We start from the raw sequence: 24,033 nt of genomic DNA, 5'->3' as shown, positions 1-24,033 counted from the left end.
ATTCAAATCAAACAACTGCTAGTCATCTAATATCAGTCATAGTTTATTGATCATTTCATCAACATCTATAAATAACTAACTCATTTCACATGATCAATAAAAGAAATAATTTGCGAACAGTTGATACAACGTATATAAATAACTAACTCAGTTCACATGATCAGGAAAAGAAATAATTTGTTAAGAGTTGATACAAGGTATATAAATAACTAACTCATTTCACATGATCAGGAAAAGAAATAATTCGTTAAACCAACAGTTATGATAAAAAAATTAGGGCAAAATTTGGGATGTAATTTATCCTCCCCCTTAGATTTTTCATCGTCCTCGATGAACATACAACAAAACTTAAGCAATACTTAATCAGTTTATATGGAAGAAAAGAAATATTCAATTTCTAGTTCTAGAGAAAAGATGGGGGTATTTTTGAAAAATTTCATGATAATCCTCGCAAGTGGCATTATCCTCAGCATACTAGTCCCATTGGACCTTGCACTGAGTCACCTCCCGATTTCGTAATTGTAGCTTACACACCTCGAGTATTCTGAGTGGTCTTACCTCTACCAACCTTGGTTCTCGCACCTACAATAGTTTCCAATCGATGATATGATCATGGTGGGTAATGCACTTTTTAAGATATGACACATGGAAGGCGTCATGCATCCTGGCAAGGGCTGGTGGTAAAGCAATCTTGCAAGCTACTGGGTTTACAACTTCTAGTATTTCAAAGAGTCCCACATATCTCGAGGCTAATTTAACATTCTTACCAAACTTGATGGTGCTCTTTTGAGGTTTAACTCTTAATAATACCTTCTCCCCTACTAAAAATTCTCTAGGTGTTCTCTGGCATTAGCATAACTTTTCTAGTCTGTTGCTAGCTTCCTTTAATCTTTGACGAATTTGGATTACCCACTCTTCCATTTCTTAAAGCATTTCAAGTCCAACAATGATTCTATCTTCCAACCAATTCCAACACACCGTTCTACATTTACGACCATACAAGGCCTCAAAGGGAGCCATTTTAATGATGGACTGATAGGAGTTGTTATATACAAATTCTACCAAGGGTAAGTATGTTTTCCATTGGTACTGTCGGTCCATACAGTATACTCTTAGGAGATCTTCTAATACCCGATTCACCCTTTCCATTTGACCACCTCTATCAGGATGATAAGCCGAACTAATGTTTAATTTAGTACCCAAAGCTGAAAATAATGTTTGCCAAAATTTGGAAGTTATTCTAGCATCCCTATCTAAAATAATTTTCTTTGGAGTTCCATGTAATGTGAAAATTTCTTTCATGAATTTATGGGAAATTGTTGGTGCTCCATTAGTTAAATTCCCTAGTATAAAATGAGCAACCTTTGTCAATCTGTCAACCACGACCAAAATGGTATTGTGTCACTTTCGTGTCATAGGTAATCCTTGTACGAAATCCATGGATATTATCTGCCATTTCCACTCAGGTACCTCATTAGGGTGTAACAGACCTGCTAGGTACCAATGTTCTACTTTTATTCTCTAGCATTCCAAACAACTTACAACAAACTCTGTTATCTCCCTTTTCATCCCTTTCCAAAAATATAGGGGTTTTATATCAGATAGCATTTTTGTTACTCCTAGGTGTCCTGAATATGGGGCTGAATGGAATTCTCCTAAAATCAGTCTTCGGAGTTCAGGGTCACTGGGTACATAGATCTTGTTGTGATACCTTAGTAATCCATCCCCTTCTAAGCTAAACTCTGAATACTTGGGATCTTGTGGGTCCTTGATAAGAGCTAGGCTGACTTCTGCAAAATACTCATCATGTTCTAAGTGTTGTAAAATTTGATCACTTAACGTGAAGTTTACAGTAGTTATTGTAGAGATGTGTCTTCTCCGACTTAGGGCATCTGCCGCTTTATTTTCCTTGCCTTAAATATATCTTATATTGAACTCTTAATCTGCTAAAAATTCCAGCCACCTCCTTTGTCTAGCATTTGGATTTGGTTGGTTGAAGATATACTTCAAACCATTATGATCGGATCTAAGTTCAAAAGGTTTTCCGATTAAGTAATGTCTCCACATTTGCAAGGCATGCACAATAGCTGCTAATTCAAGATCATGGGGTGTGTAATTTTGTTCATAGTTTTTCAGTTTCCTAGATTCATAACCAATAACCTATTCATCTTGCATTAACACACCCAATCCTTCTTCGGATGCATTTTTTATAACTACGAACTGCTTTTGTGGATCAGGTACCTTTAATATAGGTGTTATAGTTAGTTTTTCTTTCAAAAACTCGAAGGCTGATTGACATTTTTCTGTCCAGATAAATTTCTTCCCCTTTCTTTGAAGTGAGGTAATCGGATAGGCTATCCTTGAGAAGTTCTTGACAAACTTTCTATAGAATCTTGCTAATCCCATAAAGCTTTTAACCTCTGATACATTTTTAGGTATAGGCCATTCCTTAATTGCTTTTATTTTTGATGGATCTACTGCTATGCCCTGAGCTGATATAATGTGCCCTAAATACTGAATTTCCTTTTGATAAAAAGTGCACTTAGATAATTTCCCATACAGTTTATGTTTTTTTAATCTTTGCAAAACTATTTCTAAATTCCTTTGATGGTCTTCCTCATTCTTAGAATAGATTAAAGTATCATCTATAAAGACCAATACAAACTCATCCAGGCAGTCTTGAAATATGCTGTTCATTAAGTTCATAAAAGCTGTTGGGGCATTGGTTAAGCCGAATGACAATACTGTAAACTCATAATGTCCATACCTAGTTCTAAATGCGGTTTTATGTATATCTTCGTCCTTTATACGAAGCTGGTGGTAACCTGACATCAAATCAATTTTTGAAAACACTGTCGTGCCCTTCATTTGATCAAAGAGATCATCTATCCTAGGGAATGGGTACCGGTTTTTGATGGTGAATTTATTGAGCATTCTGTAATCTATGCCTAATCTCATGGTTCCATCCTTCTTCCTCAAAAACAATACTAGGGCTCCCCATGGTGAGACACTGGGCCGGCTCAGTTTCTTATCTAACATATCTTGAAGTTGGATATGTAATTCCATTAATTTTGTAGTTGTCATCCTATATGGTGCTCGAGATATGGGTTCTGCTCATGGTATCAAATCTATGGTGAAATTAAATGCTCGGGAAGGGGGCAATCCAGGAAGCTCTTTAGGAAACACATCTTGATAATTCTTTAAATAGGGGTATTTTTACTCGAAGGATTCTTTTAACTTTTCTCTGATTTCCCCATCTTCATAAATATAGTCATCTCCATAAGTGGTGGTTTTAGGTTCCCTTGTGTCCTCAATCCTGACTACAAAAATCTCACAGCCCTTTCTTCCATATCTTTTAAGTTGCATTGCAGAAATCTGTTTTGATCTAATTTCATGTTTAATCCTTGAAATGCTTGTGGGTCTACCCCAATCATCCACAAAGTTTATAGTTTTGGCAAGAAAATCTATTTTGGCCTTATGTTCACTGAGCCAATTGATTCCTATGATAATGTCGTAAGACCCAAGAGGTGCTACATATAAGTTCAATTTTGTTGAGAAATTCGAAAAGTCAACCTGAGCTTCAAACAGACATAGCTCTACCTTAGCCCTTGACTGGTTTGCATACTTGACTGTCCATGGTTTTGCCATAAAGCTAGATCTTTTCGAAAACCTACTTAACAATCTAGGTGATATAAAACATTTAGAAGCTCCAGTATCAATTAAAATGGACACAGGGTTTTTGTAGATCTTACTCGGAGTTTCAATGGGGCCTATTTGCTATTTTGCCTGCCTATTATCTAGGGCTGCATGAATCCTCTACTGAAAGACTTGCTGTTGTTGTAGTAGAGGTGGTTGTTGTGGCTGATTGGTGTTAAATTTACTGGGGCACTTACTAGCATAATGATTCCCTCAACAGGTGAAGCATCCTAGAAGTGGTCCCCTCTTTTCATTATTCCTGTCAGTCTTATTTGCATTGAAATTTTCTTTAACATCCTTAACCCCATTTCCTTGACTTTGGTTTGCTGTACCTTAAGTCCTTAAGTTGTCTTTTTTGGGGTCCAAAGTAGCACCCTCTGAATTATAAGATGTTTTTCTTTTATTGTCTCGGATGGAGTCATCCTTTCTAATTTTGTGTTCTTGCCGAACAACCTTCTCTAGAGCTTTTTCCATGGTTTGGGGGGTGAGAATATCTATAGCTCCACCTATTCTATTGTTCAAACCCATAACAAATTTCCTCACTTTCAGATTGGTATCCTGTTGATACGATGGTACATATTTTAACAGTCGGGTGAACATCTCCCAGTACTTATGTATTGACATGTCTCCTTGCTTTAAGTTTTGGAAGTCTAAAAGTTTCTGATAATAAAAGGTTTGAGGCAGCCAGCGATTTTTGAAAATGGTTACAAATTTTTTCCAAGTGATCTCAGTGGTTTTTATGTTCTCCTCAACTTTGGCGTTTCCCCACCAGGTTGCAACTTCTATGGTAAAATGATATATTCCCCAAACTGCTTTTGAGGTTTCAAAGAAATTCCTAATTTCAAAATATTGTTTCATCTCAGTTAACCAAGCTTCTGCTTCATCCCTAGACTTAGAACTAGAAAACATGGGTGGTTTGATTTTCTCAATGTCTACTGACAGATCAACCACTATTTCTTGTTTCTTTTGTTTTTCTGATTGTTTAGGTGAGGAGGTGTTCTTGTTATGCTCGGAGCCTTCTGTCTCCACTCTAGGAGATGGTGAGGATTGAGTTTCCTCGTGGTTCTGCCCCATTTGGGCTGCCATTTCATTCGTTCTTCTTTCCATGTTTTCCAACTTCAATTGTGTTTCTTGCAAGATCTGAAGCAACAAGTCATTAGAAGATTGAGTGTTCTCACAAATGATGCCTTGATCCACAACGTTCTCATTGCTGTTCATTTTATGTTTATTGTTTTCACTTGTTAATTTACAAATTTCTGTCAATTAAGTGGGAAGAATTTGTGTCATGAGTCGCAAGAATTAATAACTGAATTAACTTAATACTTTGTTGCTTCACTTAGAGCGACCTTATTTACAAAATTTCCTCTATTGAGGATGTTTACATCAAATTTAATTAGTCTTGCTTTGCAGCACTTAATTTTGGCTCAGATTGGTACATATTGGTATATCAACTAGTTTCTATGTGTTGCTTTGCTAGCAGGAGTCCACGTGATTCTTTCTTTCTTTATCCGTTGTATTGCCTGGTTTAGAGTTTCATTGTCTCGGGGCATGGAATAGCAGGTGTAATCATATTTTGGCATGTTTTTAATTAAATAAGGAAAGATGGGGTGTCGAGTCTTCTTGCAGGATGTTTTACGTACTTGCATCCTGTGCAATCAGTCCAGAACTTTCAGGTTTCATAGAAGGTAGGGTGCCCTAGGTTCAGTGTCGAACCTAGTGCTTTGATACCATATGTAACAAACAAATTTTCATAACCAATTTAAATCTCCTAATAATCTGATTTAATAAGTAATTGATTCCATTTCACATGACAATGAATTCCATTAACTGAATATAACTATGATAAAAGTAACTGTGTTTTATGTTTAGCTAATATATCGAGATCAAAAGGAATAAATAAAAGTATACAAATACATTGCTAACAATTTATCCATTTCTAATTGATAACATATTCAGTTGAAAATAAAGTAACGTCTAACTTTCTTAGCTGATTTATATCAACTAAAATATTTGTTCAATGTAAATGTCATTATTTATGCTATTTAGAAAACTAAACTATCTAATCATTCTTCTAAGGGTTAAAAGTAAAAGTGTAAAAGAAACATACAGTATTAACGAAAGAATTCTTTATCTTGTTGTTCAAGTTTTGGCACTGGTGAGAGAAGCATTGACATAGGCTTAACCTCCCAACCTCAGACCATACTTATCCCCACACATCCTAACTTATTAGAACGAACCTCCCTACCTCAAGATCAGGCTTGGGATGTTCTTCAGTCCAGCTATTCGAGTTACCTGGTGGTTTGAGTACCCAATTAGTTATACCTATATAACTAATGTCTGTAGACAAACAAAAGATCCTAAGATTGGCAAATATGCTAAAAACTACCTTGGCCAAGGATTTCATTTGGGTTCTTGAACTTGATCTCCACCACTCGACTTAACAATAGATTCCATTACTGGGACATGCATGAGCTAGTAATTATTTATTATTCAAATCTGATTTCATTGTTGATTCTTGCAGGTTAATTCCACCTCTTCACCCTTCTGTGGCTTCTATGCCTAGGTGAATCCTAGGTGTCTGAAAGATTAAGATCACCTTGTTATTATATACACCTCTTCACCATTCCATGGCTTCTTTGCCGGTGAATTCCTTGGTGTTCATAAGATTATGAGCATACTGATATTATCTACACCTCTTCACCAATTCTATGGCATCTTGCCGGTGAATTCCTCGGTGTTTCAAGAAATTTGAATTTGTTTGGAAAATTTGTGATAACATGTGCATTGATGTTGATTCATACAATTCAATCAAGCTTTCTACAACTACCATTTGAATTCATAAAATGTTGTATTCTCAAGGATACTCGATGAGGATCTGAAAGAATCTCAATGTAATACAGGGAACCAACAGAAAGGTACCAAAAATTATCTTAGACTGCATGTAAAACTGACTATGGGTGGATATGGATTAGAAGGGAGTTATGCTTTTGAATACACATTTAATCTCAGCCTATTTGTTTATACTGTTTGGCAACAAACATTATAATCAGTGGAAATCGAACTATGAATAGCATTGCTTCTTTGGTATTTCACTCAGCATCTAAAAAAAGGGGGAAGCTGACTACAGTCGGGCTTAGACTTAGCAAAGAAAATAAAATAGAAACAGGACACATGACCTGCGATTAAATATGGCTCTTCCTCCCGTGGTTGAAACTCTTGTTCACTCGCTAATTGATAATACAGTCTCCGATAGAACTAAAGAAAAGTTGGGAAGTTGGGGATGAAAGAAATACTGAAGGTATCCGGCTGTGATTGTCCAAACCCGGCCTAGAATTAATTCACAACAGACAAAGAAAAGGAGAGGATAGCTGAATGGAAAGAGGAATGAATCCACTAAATCGATTCATGGCATTCTTTAATGGTTGGCCGAGACTCCTCGGCTACCATTAGTTATCAAGATGACCATTCGAATACATCATAAATTTGAATTTGAAAAGGAGAGAAATAAAGAGGGAAAAAAAATAAGGAGTTGAAAAGTTTTAAACTTATTTTTTAATTATAATATGGTCTTATATACGTTCACATAAGTATATTGATGAGGTGACATCATTAGATTATATTATTATAATTTATTGGTGCCATTTCATTTTTATATTTGTGTTCATATGTAAATGTTTATTATAATGATAAAATAAGAAAATTTTATAATAAATCTCTAAAGGTATGAATTATATTTTAATTTAGATTATTTTATGTTTTTATTATATTGTTTCCCTAATAGCTCATGCAGTCCCATAATGTAACTGGTGGACAAGTCTTCATATCCTTTCCAAGGGAGTCTTAGGTCATACCTGTTGATCATGATGACTGAACCAAATGACCATCCCATTTCGATGATCCCGTTTAGCAATGCTTCCCCTCTCTTCAGTCTTCTCCTGCAATCACCCAAGCAAAACATTCTCGCCAAAACATTAATTCAAAAATATATTAATCGTTAATTCAAATCAAACAACTGCTGGTCATCTAATATCAATTATATCATTTCATCAACGTCTATAAATAACTAACTCATTTCACATGATCAGGAAAAGAAATAATTCGTTAATAGTTGAGACAACGTATATAAATAACTAACTCATTTCACATGATCAGGAAAATAAATAATTCATTAATATTTGATATAATGTATATAAATAACTAACTCATTTCACATGATCAGGAAAGGAAATAATTTGTTAAACCAACAGTTATGATAAAAAAAAAATAAGGGCAAAATTTGGGATGTAACATCCATTAATATGGCAATAAAATAAACAAAGGAAATACGATCCGAATAAATAGCTTCTGATTTGTAGTTCGCTTGCTCTTCTAGCTCGACTTAGTCAATGGTCAATGAACTTCAATGAGTTTTATTAGCTGGTATCACAGTTTCTACGTTGCTAACTGAGTATGGCAAGAAAAATTGAGTGAAAATATACAATTGTACATATGGCTATTATAATGAGTGAGCTGACGTTTGGACAACGAACAACTGCAACTTATAATGGAAGATTGCTTCAGTTGATATACGACTGGTAAATAAAAAAAATGCTTCTTGCAAAGAAGGGAAACCTTGTGACTTGAGAGAAATGATATATTTTCCCTCCAACCAACCTGGAAACAAAAAGGGCAAAAGATGGAGTTACGGTTTGCATGAAAAGAAAGGTGGCAAAGACATGCAGCCATAACTTACAAGGTTGGCCGATGGAATAGGCAATATTGGAAGAAATATGGAAGGCCCTAATAATAACAGATTTATAGGAGGCTGATGGACTTTTCTTGAGCTAAAATTAAATTTGATATGGGAATTAAATTTTCACCCATACTATTATATAAATAATACCTATACTTTTTCATGTATACTTGTATGTATCATTTTGTCTATATAGATATAAATGTTATATCAAAAAAATATGTATTTTTAATACGTACAAATATATATTAATATTATGGGTATTACTTACATATTATAATATATCCTACATCAAATAATGTAGAACATCAAGATCACAATTTAAAGGTAGCAATTTTATTTCATTTATTATTTATATAAATATATAGTTACATCTTTTTAAATTAGATGGCCTAGTCAGCTTAGAGTGGAAACTTGGGGTTATTTGGTCTGCCTTAGTGTACTTTTCTTTGGCCAAGGTGGTGTAGACGAATACCTGACGACTCGGTGGCTGGCTGGTGTTTGTGACATAATCTCTCTTTGTCAATGCTTTCCCCCTTTGCCACACACTTGCAAAGAAAATAACGTAGTGAAAGTACAATCCTAATAAATTCCAATGGAAATAATATAATCACAACAAATAACCAACTTAACCAACCATTTCCAATTCACATGAAATCATAACGAATTTTTAATTTAACCAACCATTTCCAACTCACATGAAATCTCAATGGCTATAAGTTATATTCAGAATGTTTTTAAATTAAAATAAAATATGGGATGTAACAGGTATGAGATGAAGTCTCTTACACAATTATTTGTTATGGATCAAAGGAGTAAGGAATGTTGTCATAGGAATAATTGAGGTGATTTGGAGTTGGAGCATCTTGTGAGGTACTAAAGGCAAATTTTAGATATTTGGAATGGTTGAAAATCCACATGTGATTAATTTACCAACTTCCACAGGTGATAAATTTTCTTATACCATAACAAGTGGTCCACCTACTACAGAAAATGTGCATTTGCCTCTTGGCTGAACCAATGATTTAGTGAAGTTTACCAATTTGTCATTTTCTCTTCTATTTAACATGGTAGGAGGATGAAGGTATGATATATATTGTTTTTACACAAAATGCAAAGAGGCTGGCTATAATTCGTATGGTGGTTTTAATTCATTTTGTGACTATAATAGCATAGATGCAAGGGTTTGGACAGTGACAGGTGTTGCAGCTGTTTTGAGGTCTGTTGATTTGTGGCTCTAAGACACCTTGGTTGCATTGTAAACATTTGTATGCAACTGTTATGTAGTGCTTGGAGGCTTATAGCTCTCTCTTGCTGGAGGTTTCATTTGAAGGGTTTCTCTAGGGAAAACTTGTGCGTTTGCATTTGTATGGTGTTTTCTTGTATGTTTGTGTGCGTGTGTGTTGATGTATGCTGGAATTGTTTCCATGATTATATGGTTTTTAGGACAACGTGAGGAATGCCCTCCGTCTTTATGGATCAAGTGCTATCAGATCTGTTACATCTTTTTGGAAGGTGAGTTCTGCAGATTGTGAAAGTATATGCCATCCAGAACATCAATTTATCATCTTTGAGCTTGAGATTGGAACCAGGGATTGGTTAAGGACATCGAGAATGATAAAGGAAGTTGAGGACAATGCCGAAGCAAGGTTCTATAAACTTGAAGATGTACCAAGAATTTTTAGTGCAGAAGAGAAGATGGGTAGACTTGAAAGCATGATGCTAGTTCTAATAGCCAAATTGGAAGAGTGAAGAAGATCACAAGAAACTAGAATTGAAGAAATAAGAGGCCTCACATGGATGACCATTCAAAGCTGAGGCAAAGATTGACGTACAACCCTATGATGTCAAGATTATTGCTGAGAAGTTGATCAATGTGTGACTCAAACAGATGTATACTTCAGCTTGCATATGTTATTTCCTGAACAAATTTATTTAGATCCTACTATGGGTAGAATATCTTCAGTCCCCAAAAATTGTGTATTGTTTTCATATATTCTTTTGCTGAAAGGCTAAAACTAATGTTCAGTTTTCAAGCTATATCTCTTTATGTTACTTTTCCATGTTTTGCTAGTGGTGGATTTTTGTATTTGCATTGATCATTGTTGTGTGTTCTTTTTTGGTTTAGGTTTGTTCCATTCTTGATGGAAGATTAGCATCCTATTTCTTGAAGTATTAACCTTTTTTGAGAAGTTCTCCACAAATATCATGAAAATAAGTTTATTCTGCCTGTTTGATGTAAAATTTAATTCTTTTAAAATAAAATATCAAATATGTCTTCTTTCTAGTATTTATTTGGAAATTACGTTCAGTTCATTATCATAGATTTAGATCACTTAGTGATTATTTGCTTGTTTGTTTTGGAGAGTGAAGAGGGGAAATTTCAGATGCACGGACAATTCAGTTGGAGTGCAGAGTCAACTTCAAAGTCTAGCTTCAATCACCCAAGTTCTTGAACCAAAGCTTCATAAGCACCTGGGTATGCATTTTAAGTCTCAGTTTTATTTTTAGTTCCCTATTTTTCTTAACAACAACTTAACCTTTATATGGGATTTGTACGTGAACATTTCTTATGGTTTATGTTGTTAATGTTTTTGCTCTGGCACTCTTGATTAGCTAATGTGACTTCTTGTCTTACAAAGTCTCATTTGACTGTCCTTATCATTCATTAGACGCTGATAAAACTTCTTTTCTTTATTCAACTCCACAAAAAACATTGTATTTTTGCTAGCTTGATTTATTGTTATATTATTCTTATTTCTTTTGTCTTTTCTTTCATTTTGCTCTATTAACGTATTAGATGACTGTCTTAGAGAATTGTTCTTAACAGCTATATAATATGGCCACTGTACAGTACCACCCCAATCTCATAATGGACTTGGATGCACTAGCCTATATTAGATGCAAATAAACATAGGAATTGGTAGTTTGTCCTTTTATCATCCATATATCATTTAAATTGAATTTCCTTTTTGTAGTGTGTTCTCTACAAGATTTCTCTTATGGTGAGTCATTTTCCATAAATTTAGATCAGAGATTGATACATTGGGAAAGTGTTTGATTTGTAGTTAATGTTTGATTTTCAGGACAATATATTTGTCCAATCTATGACCGTCCATACCTTTTTTCTCCCTTCAAAAGGAATGCTTTCCATTTAATTTGAGTTTTGTAAATAAATTACTCTTTTTTCCTTATTGCTAATTGGGTTCCAAGTTGTGTGCTCCCTATTCCCTCCTCAGTAGACTTGATAATTCTGTCCCGTAATTTACTATCAATAAAAAATGTCATTTTGAGTATACTTTTAAAATTGGCTTCACATTCTCTTAAATTTTGATTGAAAATGTCAACTGCCACTTTGGTTCACCAACATAAACATGCACGTGTGTGTGTTCTTAGCAAGAATTTTTACATATACATATAGATTAAAACACATTATAAGGATTGAGAAATTTTTAAGAGTTCAATGTGAGTTAGACTCTGTATTACACATCGTGATTTCGTACTTAATATAATCATATTTATAAACATCAGTGGGCAATAGATGAATGGTTGTTATGTTGGAAAGCAAACATTTTGTCCTAACTATTCTTTTGATTATTGAATTATACCCTTATATGTGACAATATCAATTCTACTCTTAAATCTGAATTGGTAGTCAGATCTGATAATTTTCTTCCAACAAAAGATGGTGATTTCTTGACCCTAAACAGTTTCTATGCACAGTTAAGTATAGAAATGTGTGATCTTGCCTCATGGTGAGAAATTTGATTTTGATTACCAAAATATTGAATTAGATTAGATGTGTTGACATTTTGAGATGCATTATCTATTCCCTTACTGGTAAGTGGTATGGTCAATATGAATTCTTTCCATTAGAACATAAACTGATATTTTGTTTCTTTGGTCTTGGTTTTTCATAATGTTCATTATTGTATTTTCCACGAGTCATAGTAATTCCGTCTATAATGTTAGGAAATGTGTTATTTTTTTTATTGAAGAATTTCTATTCCATATGACAGAGACATTAGGTGGTGGAAGCTACATCTTTGCATTTCGGATGTTGATGGTCCTTTTCCGTAGAGAGCTTTCTTTTGGAGATGCACTATTTCTTTGGGAGGTAAAAATTTGTAGTAATATTAGGTTTCCTGTATTTTTTAATATTCTTTCAATGAAGTAGGATATGCATGCATCACTTGAACATGATCTCAACTTATCAAGCACTCAGTGATTGCTTAGTTTACAATTGTGGAGGTTCATAATTCTAGTGTAGCCAGTTACCGCAAGGGTCTAATATCATTTAATTCATCCCAACAGTGGTCTACACTACTTTTCTCCTTTAAGTTACTTAGATTTGTATGCTAATAATAGTTCTCTTCATTGATATTCCTAACGCCTAGAAAGTTCTGCAAGCCTTCTTAAATTTCTGTTGTCATTTATAGCACTCTAGGTGTCTTATTGTGCACTCCTTATGTTTCTTTATTCTACTTAACCTATTCATATTTTCATTGGAAGCATGAAGGTCATTCCATTGCTATAATACTCTTCTATGTACTTATTTGACATCTTTCTTTATAGGGCATCAAGTAGTAGTCATTGTCTTTTAACTCTTTAAAAACTTAATTCACTAGTATTTGTCAGAATTAATGATCTTAAAATTTCGTGGTGGTCTTAGGTCCATGGAAATTTTTCTCTTTTACATCTAGCACCTTGTCCCCTCTTTTGAGGTAGGGATCACCTCATAACCCTTGCTTGAGGATTAGCTACTTAAAATATAGGTCATTTAGTTACAAGAGTTTTCAACCGCACCCTTCTAGAGCTAAAATTATCTAAGCTTCTATATAAACAAGCAACATTACGCTTCATTCTTTATAAGAGAAGTACTTTTCATTTTATCCAGTCTCTATCTGCAAGATCCACCATATAGATACTGCTAGCACAAAGTGTGAATGGGTCCTAACAATTCTTGCTTTGGGAAAGATGATGCATTGGCTTCTTTAAAACCTTTAACACCTTGTCAACTGACTTGGTTGCGAGGTACCCTTGTCATATTATCCTATCTGTTGTTCTTGCTGTGTCATGCATTTAAATAATCAGCAACTGATAATTACAACTCAAGGTTGCATCCATAATTAATCACTCATAAGGGTTTTTATCACTTATCACAAGTCTTCCTCTAGACTTGAATACTTTTTATCCTCCTGTATACATGTAGATTAACTTAGTAAGATAACAATTATTAACCATACACAAAAGTCACGTTCACAATGGTTTCACTGTCAATACATTGTCTTCCTCTAGACTTGAATGCTTTTATCCTCCTGTATACATGTAGAGTAACTTAGATAACAATTATGAATCACACACAAAAGTCATGTTCCCAGTAGTTTCACTGTCCAGCAATACCATACATTGTTGTTGCCCATTTCTGCACACCAAGATTTGTTTCAGAGATAAGTAACCGAGGAATAAGAGCACTATCCTAGTGTAACAATCTGTTGTTGGAAATGTGGAATTGCAATGAACTCCTTATAAGAGGGGATCTTCCTTTCTCAATGTAGGTTGTGCAAAGCCATGTGGAACAAAGGTTTGTTATGGATAGAATGTTCATATACAAGCAAGCCTGCAAGCAAACAAGATGCCCTATTCATTGTGATTTAACATGCCTAAACATCTGTATAGTTATGAGTAGATAAGAACCTTAAACAATGCTTAAATATTAAAGAAATCATACCTGATATCTATCATAATGCAGACCTTTGAGGTTTCCTAGTTTATTTGTCTGACACCCCAAAAAATGGTGCAGCCTCTTTGATGATTAAATTATATTGGGTTCATCTTGATTTAAGATTTTCAGCTCCACAAGCCTTGTTATGCATCAATTAAGATTCATTGAGGACAAGGTTTGAACAATTTCATACTACTAAGACTGGAGCCAAAATCCATTGGCAGAAAGATTAAAGAATCGTGAAGTTGTCAATAAAATTACTGACTTAACACTTTAATTACCATTTGAGGGACATTTATCAAGAAGGATCTATTACGATATCAGATAGTTTCTATTTTCTCTCTCTTCCATCTTGTTCTAATGGTCATTCTTTTTGTAATGTTTCCATAAACTCCTCCTGTTCCTTACGGAAACTTTCTTTTTCACTCTACAAGAATGTTTCTATTTCCTCTTTCTTGTTCGTTATAGAAACATTCTCTTGTATCTTGTGTATATAGATCAATTCATGATGTTTGTTTAATAACACATTCATTATTTTACCATAATATGGTATCAAAGCAAATTCCTGGCCTCTTCAAAAAAATTAAATTTCTTTTTTGAAATTATTAGTTCAAAATTTTTGAAATATTCACCTGAGTGTGTTCAAAATTTGAATATTTGTTTTCCTCCAAACCCGACTAGAGATTCAGTGTTCAACTATTTTTTGTAATTTTGTGGCCTTCTTCTTGGGTATTTTCAAGCTGACTTTTTCTGCACATCTTCTGCAAAGGGCAGTGTTTGGGGTGTTTTAAACCCTTTGTCTCTGATTTTCATCCAGAAGTTTTGTTTTCCACCATTTTTTTAACAGTCAAAATCTGCCTTTTTTTGGTTTTTCTCAAAACGGCTGGGTTTCTTTATAAACTCTCTTTTCTTGTGTTGGTTTTTGTTTTGTTTTTTTTGTAGATTTTTGGTGGGTTTTTGCAGATCTCAATTGGGTTGGTCTCTATTTTTCCTGGGTGCATTGTTTTTCGTGCCTCAATTTTCGAGCCAGCAGAATCAAAATCTAATTTCAGATTATTTGTGAGTTTTTTTAGCTCTTATTTGGGTGTTTCTTCAATTTTTTTGGTCTTCTATCAATCTATCTTGAAGTTCGTGCCATCTCAAATTTCACTCTTTTTCATTGAAAAACATGTAATGGCATCTCACACCAGTCACAGCTGGAAGGTAGTCAATGTTTCAATGGAAATGATGATGATCTTCAAGTATTGTCGCCTTGAGGCACTTGTTCAGGGTACCGAGACTCGTCCTGCCATAGTTGATGCTACTTAAGAGAAGTTTGGTGAGTGTAATCCTGAAGCAGTTATGCTTATTAAGCTTTCAGTTGTTGGTGTTCATCTACCTCAAGTGCCCTCTAGCAAGACAACTGTAGAGATCTGGACAACACCGAAGGATCTCCACAAGACATCAAATAAAAGAAGAGCCTTCTTTCTAAAGAATCAACTATTCTCTATTATTATGGATGAGCACATGCCCTTACAGGAACATCTTCTAAAGATTAAGGACATCAAGGATCAACTTGAGGCCATTGGCTGTACTATGGGGGAAGAGGATATGGTGGTCCTTATTATAAAAAGCCTACCACCATCCTATGAGCACTTTATTGAGACACTCAACATTACTACAACTAATGTTGACCTGAAGTTCTTAGATCTGTGCACCAAACTTTTGCAGTAGGATCATTGGAAGCAACAATTTGGTAGTAGTGCTCCTTTGTCCTCCTCTGAAAAAGCATGTTTAGTCCAATCCTTTAACAAGGATAAAGGTCCATCTCAGTCATATGCTCAATCTAAAAATAGCTCTGAGAAGAAGCAAATCTAGTGCAACTATTGCCACAAATTGGTCATGTGATTCAAGATTGCATGATTTGCGTTGGTTTTGACCAATGGAAGCAGGGAGGTTCTCAATCACATGCCAACATTGTAGAACGTACAAACCTCTCTGATCAACCTGAGGCTGCCTTTTACGCTTTTTGAGGACATGCAATTTTTTTTTGTATGAAGATAGATTGACCATTAAGGGAAGGGAGGGTATTGCGATAGTAGATAGTTTCTATTTTCTATCTCTTCCATCTTTTCCTAATGTTCACTCTTTTTGTAATGTTTCCATAAACTCCTTCTGTGCGTTATAGAAACTTTCATTTTCACTCTACACAAATGTTTCTATTTCCTCTCTCTTGTTCATTATAGAAACATTCTCTTGTATCTTGTATATATAGATCATTCATGATCTTTGTTTAATAACACATTCATTATTTTACCATAATAAGATCTTTGTGAAATTGGACATTACTTTTACCACCATTCAATTGAACAAAGATGTCAAATAAAATGTTAGTATCTCCATATTGGAATTGTCCAAAGTTTAGCAGCAATAATTTTTGGGAAAAATAAATTACACAGGCAAGATGTTGGCAACCAAAAGTATAAGATTTTTTGAATAAGTCAGGAAAAATGGACTCAAAAAATTAGCAAGAAATTTAGAAAGAGGGACAAAAACTTTTGGATTTTGAAATCCAAAGGCATTTCCATAGTACAGAGAAAATAAAAAATTGAGAGTTTAGCCCATAAACTGTCAAATATAGATGTTTTTGTTTTTGTTCATATGGTTGATTGCATTGCATTGTACAAAGCTTATTTCATAGTGCGTAAATATTAAGTAGATGCTGACTTCCACTTAGCACTCTCAATGTCTTTGAAAAGTCATTTTGCAACTCCCATACCAGATTGTCAGAAACTGACAAAATTAAACAGCAGATGCCATTAAAGTTGATTTTTTTGCTATTTGCCAACTTTCTCAATCTGCTTCCTCCTGTTTAAATAGATTTATTCTTCCAAGTTCCAACCCTTGAGTAAAGTAAAGGAATGGGCTTATGTGACACCACAGGCTGAATTAAGGGAAGGGTTACATTACAGCTTCAAAATTACTTAACCCAATCCAACAGCTGCCACCTGGTAAACCCAATTTCCAAATTTTTATGTTACTAAGGTTATCTACAATGAGATATAATATGCTTTCCTTTCAAAGAAACTGTTTGATGCAATAACATTCACAATCTTTAATGTGTTATTTGATGTAATATTAAAAACATGCTAATATTGCATGTTCATCAATATGCACTCCTTACATGGAGATGTACATGATGGAAGTTCTTAGTGAAAGCTATCATGTGGTTAAGTTCTCTCTAGGTAGAAAGTAGATAGTTTATACAGAACACTCTATTGTGTGTTAAAATTTCTATCTCACTTATGGTAGAACGAGAAGGTGATGGATATTAAAAATTACCAATTCTGTGAAAGTGAGTGATAAACTGTTGGTCTTTCTTATTGGATTAATATGCCAACCATAGACCTAAACTCATACTTGTTCCAAAGAGGCATTGCTTAGTTTGGTAATATGCCAAAACTAGTGAAATGTACAATATATATCTTTAAACTAAGAGCCTATTTTATGAAGTTCTCTTAGATTTCTGTATAACCAGGGTATCCTTGGATATACAACTACAAGCTTCTAATAGTAATCTGTCAACTCATTGTCACCAGATATTTTTGAACTTTCATTAGTTGATAACTCTGTGAAATTTATATCTAATTTGGACTGAACTGGAATTCATTTGAACTTAAATGTGTCATAGGAAAAACTGAAAAAGCAATTGATACCACAACAACAATCTATAAATGAATTACAGAAAACCCTAGATTGAAGAAATTACAGCAAACTTGCTTGAGGGAAGAAAATCATGCCACAAAGTTATTAGAGCAAACCACCAAAGAAAAAGGATAAAATAGTAAAAATGCACAGGAATAATTCCTACCAACATGGGTAGGTGAAATTTGATGAATTTATTTTGGAAAAAATCACAATTTAGAGAGTAAAATTATTAAATAAAATCGTTAAAAACATGATAGTCAACAATTTACCTCAAAATCACAAGTTTTGGAGAAAAAAATTGGAACTACTGCTGTTTTGGAATTAATTGCAGTTTTGATGATTTATTCATTATGTTTGCTTCTACGGTCCCAAATTAATGTGAAAAGAAATGTAATAAGTTTTTGAATCCTCTCATGCCTTTGGTCTCTTAGGATAGGTGACTGATAAATGATCAACTAAATGACCTAGGATCAATGATCATTGATCCCGTATGACATCCAGTACTTTCATTGGCTTCACTTTGACAATAATTTCTGAGCTGCACCATGCTGATCCATTGTAACTAGTGTTACAATACTTGGCTCGCCTTGGACTTGGCAAACTGATTTTGAACTTGGAGTCGGACTCAAATTCGGCACCTAGACTCAATGTAGACTTGGTGAATACTTGGCAAATTTAAAAGCCCAAGGAACTCAAAGAGTTTTAAGAATTCGAAACTTGTTTCATGCACCTTTTAACAAATAAACCTTAAAGACACAATAACCTCATCAAATATAAGCTAATTTGACCTCATACACAAGTATATATTAATCGCCCTACTATTCTAAAGGCGGGAATCATAGTTCCCCTAGGGGCCCGGCCCAGATAGGCAGCATAATAAGGGTAACAGGATAAGCCTGCATGCAGAGGCAGGCACTTTATTACCCAGCTACAAGGGCGCCGCCCGCGGAGACGTGCAAAGGCCCGCATGCATGCACAGGGGGCAAATCATCTGAGAGTATGAGATCAAATTTTATCTGAAAGAAATAACACATTTAGATATATATAAATATTGTCAAATATATATAGAGCGAATGGAATATGAAATCCATGGCATTAGATATGGCTATATGGAATATAAAAAGTCTATGGCTTATAGGGAGCCTATAGCTATCCTATGTGGGCATCTAAGAAAGGTCCTAGATGATGTTGCAACCATGATACTTGCCTTCGTCTTGGTGAGACCTAAATCAACATCCAAAGTGTTTTTTTTGTGATTTATCCTTCTCTAACATGGTTTTTACAGAAGCCTCTCTAACCACCCGGTGAACCAATTGAGATCCTTATCGCAAAAGATAGGATCCTTAGCCTCAAAGATCAAATTAGATTGTAGATCAACCTCCTCTAGTGTGTTGCGTTGATGCCCATTCCAACACTAGAATGTGTTTCAATCAAACAAAGGATGGAAAGGATAACCCAATGGCATGGTATTAACTTCTTAAGGTTCCATAATGTGTATGGTGGATGCCTTATCAATGTTATCATATGAATATTTCAAATTTTCTATACTTCCAATTTTCCTCTAATTTTTAGTATTCATCTCTCATCATCACCTAAAAAATTTCCTCTTGAAAATTCAATTTCAAAAAATGTATCCCCTTGTCGTCATTGTCACCATCCCAGAACCCTGGTGTACTGCCTGTTGGTTCCTAAAACTGCAGATTGGAATCCTATGAGTCTTGTCAACTCGGTGCTGGGATATCCAACTGGTTATGGCCAACTTGACGGAACTAAACAGTGAAATTCGAATTCCCTACACGTCTGACTCTGCAAGGCCAAAGCGGGTGTACTTGATCGTGAATAAATCACTTAAATCCAAGATCCTTATAGCAGATTGGTTAGAATACGAATATAATGAAAGCTTCCAAAATGGCGAGAATTATAGAAAGCTTTTAACTTGCAAATTATGAACTGATAATAATAAATTAATGTATGAATCTCAAGATGTTTTAAATAAAAATAATTATTATAGATGATTGCAACAAATGAATATATTAATTCTTCAAAGGAAAGAAATTAAATAATTGCTAGTATATGCATTATGAACTATGAATAACATAAAGACCAGTGCTGAAATTAAATGGGTGATAGAGTCAATATTATAAGTTTAAGTCAAAATTCTATGCACATCAATTATAAACAAGAGCTCTTGGTGAGCATAAGTCCCTGCCTTATGCAAGAGAAAGCAGGTAATGAAAGTGCAAGGTTTTACCTGTTTAAAACTTTAAAGGCCCTGCGGCAATTATTCATACTTGAAACATTTATGCTTCAATATTTAGTGTTTTAGGATCTAAAACAAGAAAGTACTGGATAGAAAACAAATTATTTGTGAATAGACTTCTTGAAGCCTGTATTTGTAGAAATAAGAAATTGGGAAAAAGAACACATTGTAAAGAATAGCTATCTAATCTATCTGTGTTTTCTATGCAGTCATGATCGATTTCAATGCAATTTTGTCCCATATAACACTCATTGCTTATGCAAGTGAGAGTTTTGTCTTGAAAAGTGTCAACAAAAATGTATCCATGGCCAGGACAAAAGTATTGTGCTGCCCCCTCTGTTTCCTCTGCAGCTTTTCCGCTCCACCTGTGACCCTCCAAACTGTCTGAATTGCTGCCTCTTGAAACCAATTTTCTGATAATTACCAGACACATGACGTTGAATATAAGGGACAATAAATAGCCCCATTTCTGACCAGATTGGGAGGATTTTGAAGAAGAATGAAAGATCAATTTTTGTTCACCATTTATGCAATTTTAGAGTCCAGACCTGCAATTTCTGAAATTAATTTTGTTTGGCCCTCTCAATGGAGGCATCCAAAACATATTCTTCACCCTCATTTTGACTAAATGTGTAGAGATTCAAAACCAAATAGCTTGCAATCACTGTAGATGATGGAGCCTCCACCACCGCCTGTTCCGCCTCTTATTGATGTCAATTTGCACAAGCAGATTGACAAATTGGCCGAAAATGCAGCCCTTGAAAAGATGATAAAAAATAAATAGGAAGATAACCCTCCAAAAGAGCCAAAGGGCATGTGTATTACAGTTCGCTTGGGCTTTGCACTCACCGGACAGTTGATTTCGACAATGTTCTGGAACTGGAGAACTTTCCATAAACTGTTTTTTCTTTTCAATTTTTGGTGCAGAAAATTAAATTTAACCCCTACTATAATTGCCACCATCCAATCAGAAAGTAGAAATTATTACTTTAAAATTACTTTAAAAATAAACTGCTTTTTTAACCTTAAGAATTTATTTATTAACTTTGATTATAGAAATTAATTGTGCCCACCACTGAAAACATTAATACCGTCTTATGCAATGCAAAGACTAACAATTTAATAATCAAGGCATGATGGATCAAATATATGGAGGCAATTTTAAAATAGTCTAGAATGTATTTTAACTCTCGTGGTTGGGAGACAAGCTAGACATAGATTTGGAAACAATTAAATATTTCTCAATATCTATGATGTTAAATTTTAAAATGCTATAATTGACCCTGTCCACCTATCTATCATATAAATTATTTATAGAATTTAAAAAATAATTATAAAGGACGAAACTTTATAACATTTCCAACTCTAAAGCATTATGCATATAAATAAAATGAACATTCTTACTGGTTATGTCAGAATAAAAAAAGGAATGAAGACACTCCTTATGGATGATCCATCCACTGCAGTTCGATTTGATAACGCATATAAAAATATTTACTCAACAATCCAGAATCCATGGGCTTAGTTCAAAAATCTATTTTTTTACCAATGAAAGAATATAATATATCGAAGTGCATATAACTTGAATATGTAAAAATTGTATACATATATGAATTGTGTTTTTCATTTGATTTACATTCTAAATTTATAGAATAGCAAGGAACATTGGTTGCTTTACCAAGCATTGCGTCCTTTCACAACAAATAGCTAACATGAAAAAATTAATCGATAAATGGATAATCCAAATGCCTTCTATCTTTTGTGAGTATTTTAAACAATAAATAGCAAGGATGCAAAGCGTCTAGTTCCTGCCGATAGTAATGTGGGGATAAGTAATAGTAATATGATAATGTTTAAATATTTGACTGAAAATATAATATTGAGTAAAAAATATCTCTTATGAGAATTGTTTCTCCATGACTTTTCATTCAATTAGCATAAAAGATTTATTGAAAAATAGAAACATTACATATATATGCACCTATAATTGTGAAAATTATATAATTTGATTTATCCGAAAAGATCGAATTTAAAGGAAGTGTCTGGCTGCAAATTTGTCAATGCCAGGTGTTATGAGAACAGATCAACATTGAGTGTTGCTAAATTGTTGCCCATTGGAGAACTATGTATTCTGTTTTTTTTAATATATACTATCAAATGTTATTCAACTATCAACTGTATGGACAGCTTAAAAAAATGCAGTTTTTAATTGGACAGGTTAGTGATCATACTCATTTCTTATGAATTGGGGAGGGATTTATCAAGTTTACATGAAAGTATGGGATGTTTGCAGCCCCTGTTTAAGAACTAAAGGTTGGGGCTTTCTTATATAATACTTGGTGGAGCTGAAATTGAAAATTAAAAAGTTAGTGATAGCGAGTGTTGTGAATGTTCCAAGCATTCAACTCAACAAATGGCTTATAGAAAACTAAAAACATTTGCAGCCATTACAGATAAATTCAATGGCAACGGTATAAGATGAAAGAAGCATTTGCAGCCATTACAAATGAATTCAATGACAACGGTATAAGATGAAAGAAGCATTTGCAGCCATTACAGATGAATTCAATGGCAACGGTATAAGATGAAAGTAAAACATGCTGAAAGATATGCTATTGACCGTGTTTCCTAGTCTACCTACTCTTTATTTATCTTTCGTAGGGTGATATTGCAGATCCAAAAACATGGCAATGATCATGGCCATGTTTTCCCATGCTTCTATTGTTGGTTTCAGAGCACACCACAATCATGAATAGTGTGGTCATTTTAACTACAAAACAGTGTCCTCATTCAGGAACGCCCTATTTGACAAGTAGAAAAAACTTCTAAAAGACCTTGGTGTGGCTAATTTACAGTTCCATGATGTAGATGAAGGCAATTTCATTGTTGAAAATCATTTGAGAAGCCATGAGGCCTTCACCGTTTTGGATGATGTGGATCACTTAAACCAGCTAAATGCTTTTTTCCCAAATAGAGTCTGTCAGTACCAGCAGATAACTATAACAATGTTTTGGTTTTTCTTGGCTTCCCTCACTACACTTGGTAACCGTAATCACAGTGGCTCTGAAATCCATGGGGGAAACTATAGAGAGCAGCCTAAACTGGCTAGTAGAAAATTGAGAAAATACATGTACAAAAGAATGAGCAAAGCCTGCACAAATTAAAAAATAAAGTATAACTGGAAGGGGGATGAATTTCTTACCTCAATATTTGCTAGACGCCTGCTGTGCAACTTCACTTAGGAGAGACACTAAGAAGAAAAAATACCCCATACAGTACATGAATGTTCCAGATTCTGGATTTTTAAATTCACAATCCCAATGGCTGACCCAGATTCAATGCGAACATTAAATGTTAACACTATGACCACTCAATATCTCAGGTTTCCTACAGATTTGTATATCTTTTCTAATTCTTTGAGATTTGACAATAATGTCTGTCACAGTGTTATACGTGTGCACAATAAAGTTCAATAGAAATATTTCTTATAAGTTCATAAAAAAGCTTGAACACTGACTGTTCATTGTACAAACAAATAGAATTACAGATAAATATATTTTTAGAAAAATGAATAACACAATTAGTATAAAGAAACATTATATTTGAATAGGAACATGTAAATATTCAAAGATTTCATTGGCTGAATAGAACTTCAGAATAAGCATCGCATGGATGCTATAGTATTCTGCCTGTTGGCAGGAACTAATAATATAACTGGGCGTTACTCATCCTGTTATACATTGGTTTAGGCATCGCAAATTTTTATCACACACATATGTCCTCTTCATTTGCGTATGGACTTCATTGGAATCTTCCATGGTTGCCGTAACAGCTTGTCAGACCATCGCCTATAATGCAAATCTAGCGTCTCTTCATAGCAAGCAACCCACTTGGAGGCTATATGTGCTCCCCTGGTCAATATGTTTGTACATA

At 34.3% G+C, this 24,033-nt stretch overlaps 1 protein-coding gene across 1 annotated transcript in view; it reads left to right on the top strand.

Moving 5' to 3' along the window:
- Positions 1–24,033, top strand: part of LOC149543009 (Ypt/Rab-GAP domain of gyp1p superfamily protein) — a 175,483-nt gene that overhangs the window by 141,556 nt on the left and 9,894 nt on the right. The window contains exons 8-9 of the mRNA XM_089797940.1: positions 10,802–10,907; positions 12,448–12,545. Coding sequence (XP_089654066.1) covers positions 10,802–10,907; positions 12,448–12,545 — 204 coding nt within the window. The remainder of the gene's footprint in view (positions 1–10,801; positions 10,908–12,447; positions 12,546–24,033) is intronic.

This window comes from Cupressus sempervirens, chromosome 8 (assembly GCF_028749045.1).
Source record: "Cupressus sempervirens isolate cs-2001-9-10 chromosome 8, ASM2874904v1, whole genome shotgun sequence".
Taxonomy (NCBI): Eukaryota; Viridiplantae; Streptophyta; class Pinopsida; order Cupressales; family Cupressaceae; genus Cupressus; species Cupressus sempervirens.
This window is presented reverse-complemented; position numbering and strand designations above follow the sequence as displayed.